General features: G+C 47.9%; 1 protein-coding gene across 1 annotated transcript in view; it reads right to left on the bottom strand.

Annotated features, from left to right (window-relative positions):
- IPO9 (importin 9) overlaps positions 1-6228 on the bottom strand; it is a 34286-nt gene extending 28058 nt beyond the window's left edge. Inside the window, exons 1-2 of the mRNA XM_019638001.1 lie at positions 6165-6228; positions 4700-4798 (exon numbers count right to left, since the gene is read on the bottom strand). Coding sequence (XP_019493546.1) covers positions 4700-4798; positions 6165-6228 — 163 coding nt within the window. The remainder of the gene's footprint in view (positions 1-4699; positions 4799-6164) is intronic.
- Between the last annotated feature and the right edge of the window lie 1351 nt (positions 6229-7579).

Raw genomic sequence — 7579 nt, 5'->3', positions numbered from 1 at the left:
CTATCTGAAGTGTACCTGGCGTATAAGACGACCCCCCACTTGGAGGCATATTTTTCAGGGCCAAAAAATCGTCTTATACGCCGGCAAATACGGTAATTCTTTCCCTGACAGCGATAAAACTGGCTCGTTATCTATAATAAATTTACTTATTTGTTCAATATTATTATACAAATAAACTAATTACAGAATGATTAACCCATACTCTTATGAAAAACATATATTGTGTATAGTTCTTTCTGACTTTAGTCTTACAATATGCAGTCAAGATACTATCTTGCAAAGTTCCTTAGGTTAGTTCTTTTCTCCCCCAACACCTGACAGCAGTTATGTATTCATTTGTGATACAGTTAGGTTTGTCACTACTTGCATTCCGTTTTGGGCCCCTCCACTGGGTGGGCATGTAAAACATGGCTATGACTCTCAACGTGATACAAAAAGGCATCTGCCCCCTATTAACTCCTTTTCACCCTTTCCCCACCACTCCATGTAAGGAACCAATCTACTTCTGGTTTATCTTTCCCGTTTCTTCTGCATAAATGAGCAGACACACGTGTACTTTCTTACACCCTCGTTTACATGAAAAGTATATAACTACTTTCGCACTTAGCTTTCTTTCAGTTAACAGTATATCCTGGAATTCATTCTACACCAGTTCTCAGATTCCTTATTCTTTTTTAGCTGTGTAATACACCTCTGTATAGATGCATATGCTTTATTCAGCCACTCTCCTATGAATGGGCAGTTAGATCAATTTCAACATTTTGCTTTTATAAACAATGTTGCAATAACTAATATTGTGGGTGTGTATTGTTATATTGTTGAAGGTGTATTTTCAGCTTAGGTTCCCAGAAGTGGAGTTGCCGGGTCAAAAGGGCAAGGCAGTGTTGTCAGGTGGCCCCATGTCCCTGCAGGACTGCCCCATCCTGCACCCCCACCAACCATGTTAACAATCTCACTAACAGAGTGTGTTCTCGTACTTGAAACTTTTGGCCAGTCTGGTGGATGAGAAATGGTGTCTCAGTGTTGTTTTAACTGGTATTTCTCTAATCATGAGTGACTTTAAACTTCTTTTGTACGTTCCGGTGTCATTCTCACATCCTTTCTAGGGGGACGGGGTAAATTGTCCATGTTTCCCCGCCGTTTTTCTCTTGGAGTTCTGGTCCTTTGTCTCTATTATTAAGAGCTCTTATATATTAAGGATATTATCCTTTTCTCTAGTATATGCTGTGAAAAATTTCTCCCACTTTGTCAGCTGTCTTTTGACTTTTTACATGGTATTTTTTGTCATGCAAATTAAAAATGTTTTATGTAGCCAAATTTATCAACCTTTTCTTTTATTGCCTCTGGATTTTGAGTCATAGTTAGAAAGCTTTTCTATATGCCAAAGCAAAAGAAAAAAATTCACCCTTATTTTCTTCTAGAACTTGCATGGTTTTATTATTATTTTTTAATATTTAGATTCTTAATCCATTTGGAGCTTACTTTTTTTGGTATGGTGTAAGACACTGATTTAATTCCAAGTGGCTACCCAGGTGTCCCAGCAGCTTTTTAAAAAAGCCCGTCTTTATCCCAATGATTTGAGATGCCACCTTTATCTGGATTACTAATTTCCATAGACACCTGTAACTGTTTCTGGACTTTCTATTCTATCCCACAGTTCTACTTGTCTACTTGTGTGCCACTGCCATGCTGTTTGATTTAATTATAGAGGGTTTATATGATGTTTAATGGTAGAACTTGCCCCTCCTCATAGACTTCCTTTCTCAGTTTCTGGAGCTGTTCCTCCACGCTTGTTAGTCTATGAACTTGACAATCAACTTGTCTAACTGGTCTATGATAGGTTCTTGTACATTTCCTATTAATTTTATCCCTAAGTGCTTAATATTTCTGGTTGCTATTGTAAACCCTTTTTTTAATACCTCCATTGTGTCCTCTAACCTTTTATTGTTTGTGTATGTAAGAGCTATTGATTTTTGCATTTTAGTTTTATGTCCTGGTATCTTACTTACTTAACTCATTCTTATTACACCCTTATTTTAAAGCTGCGGTTTTTGGTACAATCTGATGACACCTATCATTTCACTCAGGAAAGGATTTTTGCAAGATGACTGCAAAAGAAGCCATATTCTTTCTAAAGCATTTACTAAGTGACAAAACCACAGTAAACACCTGAAACCTGCAGAATCATCTCTAACGATACTGAACCCCACTCTAATTCTTAGGGTTAGTCCAGCTCATTCAGAGTCTGATAAGTCTACAGAACCCATTTATAGCAGAAGAAACAGTACGTGTCTACAACCCAAAGATATCGGCGTCAACTTTCAGAACGAAAACGCAGATGAGTCAGACGTAATTTAGGAAGACTTCTTGGATACCAATGTGTGAAGCCCAACCAAGGGAGAAAGAGCACTTGTAAGGGTATCCACACTCCCTGTGACTTCAGACACTTAGTGTGATAACAGATGCTAACTTTATGGTTCCAAGTCGGCTTAGAATGTCACTGCCCACCCAAGCTTGGCTTCCCTGGACACAGTCAACCAATTCTGGGGTGCCTTACCAGACATCATTCAGAATGATGTCAGGCAAATTCATAAACTACCTGAGCCACACGGGTTTCTTCTAAGGTGCCATTTCAATGATTTCTGTATGGACCACGACAGAATGGGTTTTAATGTCCCTGCCAAGAGCACAGGTTTTAGATTATTACCACAGGGACAAACTAACACGAGATCAAGATGGTCAGAATCTTGAATGATACAGTGTAAAAGAGATAGAGGGGGATAAATGACTCTTTCTGAGAAGGGTTTGAAACTTGAGACACTACAGCTTAAACAGAGCCGAACAATCACCTTTCCAGTGAAAGCAGACTGTCGCAGCTGCAGGGTAACAGAGGCTCACAGAGGGGACAGAAGCCACGCGCTTCCCTTCAGGGCACACTGGTACCAACGAGGAGAGTCATTCCAGCATGAAGACCAGGCAAACTGCACACAGGGCCTGCCAGTCAACCTGAGAACGTCAAGCCTCCTTTTTTAGAGAAAAGCTTAGTGTGAACACGTTTTTCCTTATCAGTGCCAGGAAATGACCACAGTAGCTGGGGGTGCTTTAATGTTGTCCAGTGACCTTCAAAGATCACACCCCAATTTCCACTCATCATTGTGCCTCACGCACCATGGGGGCTGTCAGGGGTGGTAAGAACGCGTGATCACCACAAGTTTAAGATCCAGGCGGGGCTCTCAAACCAAAGTCAGCCAGGAGTCTGTGCCTACACCAACAGCCTGGAGGACGGATTTTCTCTGAAAGTTTATTTCCTCCACACTGGAAAGAAGCAGCTTGAAAGTTCAAGTAACACGGCTCTCTGCTCAAAAGTCTTAAAGGGAAAGAAAATCTGCAAAGAATATCATCAGCACTAACTACAGACAATTTAAAAAACAGAATGGATTTTCTTCTCTACAGCTCCCAGAGTTTCAAAACCAGTGACCATATAGATGATCAATTCTGGTCTGGAAACCCCAAAAATTCAAAGACAAAGAACTCACTGGCAGAAGGTAATAGGGGAATAGAAGAGGGAAAATATCAATCATTATTTTATTTAACCCAATTTATCCTGTCTACACAGACACCCACTGGAGTTAGCGGGATATCAGCCCCACAGGAGGCTCTCCCACCAGAAAACGTCAGTGTACTGAAAAGCCACGGGAAGGGCTGTTTACAGGGGTGATAGGGGGTGCGGGTGAGGGTGAGCTCTGCACAGAAGGAAAAGCGAGAAAACACCCCAAGTTCTCTGATGTACTTAAATCTAGTCAACAGTCGCTCCTAGTGCCAGCAGTAAAAACCCCATTTACACTTCTCTTCTCAGGGACGACACCACATTTCTAGGAGGAATACAACGAAGGGAATCCATAAAGAAAAAAGGACTTGTATTTATTTTAGTGTGCGTTGGGGGACTTCCAGTTTTGCTGACTGGTGTCTAACATAATTTCTTTAGAAAGCACTAGAAAGAACAGCTGAGTAACGTACTTGGAGATGATTAAGGCAGGAAAGCACAAGAGACACAGGCATACCTCACGTCGTTTTTTGTTTGGAAAGGAACAATTAGATTACACTAAGATTCGATCTATGGAGTCAGCCAAAGGGGATCGCTCCCAAGTGGGTGGTATGGAGTTAGCTTTCTAAATACATTTTTCTTAAGAAATGCCGTTTCTCTAGGTCCTTTTCCCAAGGTGAAATAAGGACAGACCTAATCCGTTCATCTGGGTTTTCACCCAACTCTGGGTTCTTGGTCAGGCCTTTAATCCAATCCAAGACCTTCTCACTCCCTTCCTAGAAAATTCTTGTCCCTCTTTCCTGAACGCCTTCTCTGGTCGTCTAGTCTTCTGCCCCCTCCCGCCGCTCCTGCTCCCCTTTCTTTCACCCCACTAGGCAGAAACATCATCTATTTAAAACTTGGCTCAGAGGGGAAGACCCAGCGGAGCGCACGGAGGATGAAGGATGAGACATACACGCTAGTTAGTGGGGCTCGGATGTGCTCGGGACGTGACACCTGGCAGTGCTCTGACAGTCAGGGGAGCGGCCGGCAGGAAGAAGTGTGAACAGGAGGAAGCGGGTGCTGAGCAGAGCTCTGGAGAAGCCTCTTTTCTTTGGGGGTTGGGAAACACCACAAAACCACAGCTGAAAGGAAAAAGAAAACTCCACCACTGGCCTTTTTCCGAGCGTGGCCGCCTTCTGCCCGGCTCAGTGCCCGCCACATGCCCAGGAGTGCGTCTGGATCCTTGAGGGGCTCCCTTCGCAGGTGACAGTGCTTATGCTATACTGTAAGAGAGCCAGAAAAGTGCCCATGAGAACCAGAAAGCAGACTTCCAGCCGGCAGGGTTATCTCTCTAGGCCTCTAAGATGGGGGGGTGGGGGGGGTCGGTCAATACAGACTCTGGGCAGCACCTGAATGCCAAGAAAAGGGGGAGGTAACTCCCCATCCCCAGCTCAATTAACGGTGGTGGAAGGAAAGAAAAACATGTATTTTCTGTGACACATGCTGGGAGCAAGACAGAAAAGACTAAGTCAAAGTGAAAAAAGGGAAAACGCCTCCATTTCTAACAGACAAGAGGAAATTACTAAAAGAAGAAAGTGCCCTAGGGTCTAAACCAGCCACACAGGAAAGCAGGTGCTACGCTGGCCTGGAGAACGAAAGAACTCACTCCAACACTTGGTGATGCTGCTTTTAGAGGAAAGTAGAGAGAAGGAGGAAAAAAACTCCCCTCTAAGATATAAATCAGCAAGGCATTAATACACCAAACATCAAGCACTGACATTCTCAGAAGTCATCATCTTGTAAGTCAGACAAAAAGGAGTTGATGAAGCTGAGAAGAGAACAGACTTTGATGCAAGAGATCCTCAGCAGTTCTTAACCTTTCCAGTTTTTTAAATCACTATGTTAATAAAATGCCTGACATGACCCTGCCTATTAATAAACGAAATTAGAAAAATGCTCTCACAGAAAAAGCCCTTTATTTTTGCTCTATTGAGGCAGAACAACATTCCTGTAAATGCTGCTGACGAAATTCAAAATCTCAACCCTAAGAAAGGGGAAAGGTACCAAGTACCTGCTGGGATGCCAGGTAACGCAGGAATTCCCAACTTGCAAGCACCGGGCTTCTCAGCTCAGGATGGGAACACTGTCTGCAGATGGCAGTGGCACCGGCGCCTTCTCTACTTAACCCTGTTAATATTCAGAAGTGTTTGCTGGTGTCCTCAAGTACCACCTGACTAGCGAGAACGGCACACACAGGACACAGCGGAGTCGTTCCAGGACACCAGGCTGAGGAAGCGCCTTTCCGGATCCTTGGAAACTGACCCACGAGTCAGGCGAGTCTCTCCCATTATATGCACCCCTGGCTTCAGAGCACGGGGAGTCCGGTAACTGATTACAGGCCACTTATTGCTTGAAAAACATCAGCTGGCAGACACAACGACCAGGATGTACTTTGGGCTCCAGCAACCTCAATTTTCTAAGATAATTGCTTCTTAAAACCTAGCCGGGAATCTGGTCAGAGCATGTCAACCTTTCTCGTCTGTCCACCTAACAGCGAGTTGACAACTGACGGGTGTCCTTTTGCCCCAAATTACATGAGAGATTCTCCCACTTGATTTTGAGGATGAGGGACCATCACCTGGCAGCTGAGGAAGGCGGCACACCTGCTCCTCAGAATGAACAGACCGGTTAGTCGCGGGCATCAGTTGGTACCAGCGGCCCACGTGTGGCAATAAGAAACGGCCCCCAAAGGCTGGTTATCTGAAGGCGCGGAGGAACTAGGGATGACCTTGAGCCCATGGCACCAAAAGAAGGATGAAAAGGTTACCAGGACACACGTTACAGGACGCACCAACTCCCCGACTTCTCATTCACTTCAAGCGCCAAGGAACGTCAAGTTCCTAGGACCAGAAAGCAAGGTCTTTCCCCGGAAAATGCGGAGCAGTGCCGAAGGAGCAGAGAGCTGCGTGTTCGCTCCCTCGAAAGCCCGGCGTCTCACCGTGGCCTGCAGGCCTGCCGGCGTCCTCGGCCAGGCAGCACTGCTAAACGCTGGCCCGGAGGCCAGGGGCCGTGTCTTCGCGAAAAGGGGGACAATGGCTACCGAGCACGCGAAGGAAACACCTGCGCTTCGACAGAACATAGCACAGGGGGGACTCTGGCCCCAAAGGCAAACCCTAACTTGGTGACGGCCACCGGAGGAGGAGAAGGTGCTGTGTGTGACGAGGATCGCCGCCCCCACACGGCCAAGGGGCGAACTCCTAGGCTTTTAACATAAACGCGAGGACTCGCAGGATTTAAAAACACAGCCCCGAGGCCGCTGTGCGCTGAACTCTAGACCCGGGCACCACGTCCCGCCTGGGGGCCCCCGCCTTCCCCCGACCACCGGGGTCACGCTGTCGCGACGCGGCCTCCGAGCCCCGGGCGTGCCCGCAGCGCACGGCCGTCAGTTATGGGCCGGGCGTGCGCGCGCGTGTGTGAATCCATCCCCACCAGCGGCGGCACCAAACGGGAAACTGCACTTCGTGCACCAAAGCTTCAGCAAGTGCGCGACTGGCGCTTCAAGACCTCGGGACGTTCGCAGCGGGCTCTGCCTCGATGGGACCAGGGCCGCGGCGGGCGAGCCAGGCGCCGGAGCCCGCGCGGGGCTGCGGCTGGAGTTCACGCCCCAGCGAGGGCGGCCGTTCCCGGGAAGCCCGGGCGCGGAGCCCCCCGGGGAGGCGTCTGCCCCCGACTGGACCCGACCCGCGCGGCACCAGGCGCTCGAGGCGCTCAGCTTCCTTGCCGGGCGTCCCGCTCGTCCTCCGTCACAGCCCGGGGAGGCGGAGGCACCGACGGGAAGCCGGGGCTCCCGGGGGACACAGCCCCTCACACCTGCCCCGCGGGGCCGTCCCAGTGACAATCACAGCGCGGCCTGGAGGCGGGCTCCCGAGTCTCCACGGCTCTCCCGTGTCGTGGGGAGCAGGGACCCCGATTCCAGGCACACTGGGTTACGTTTTGTCCAGGAAACGTCCCAAGCCCGGCAGGAGCGCCCGGCGAGGCCGGCAGAGGGGCCGG

Source organism: Hipposideros armiger, unplaced genomic scaffold (assembly GCF_001890085.2).
Source record: "Hipposideros armiger isolate ML-2016 unplaced genomic scaffold, ASM189008v1 scaffold_37, whole genome shotgun sequence".
In the NCBI taxonomy this organism is placed as follows: Eukaryota; Metazoa; Chordata; class Mammalia; order Chiroptera; family Hipposideridae; genus Hipposideros; species Hipposideros armiger.
This window is presented reverse-complemented; position numbering and strand designations above follow the sequence as displayed.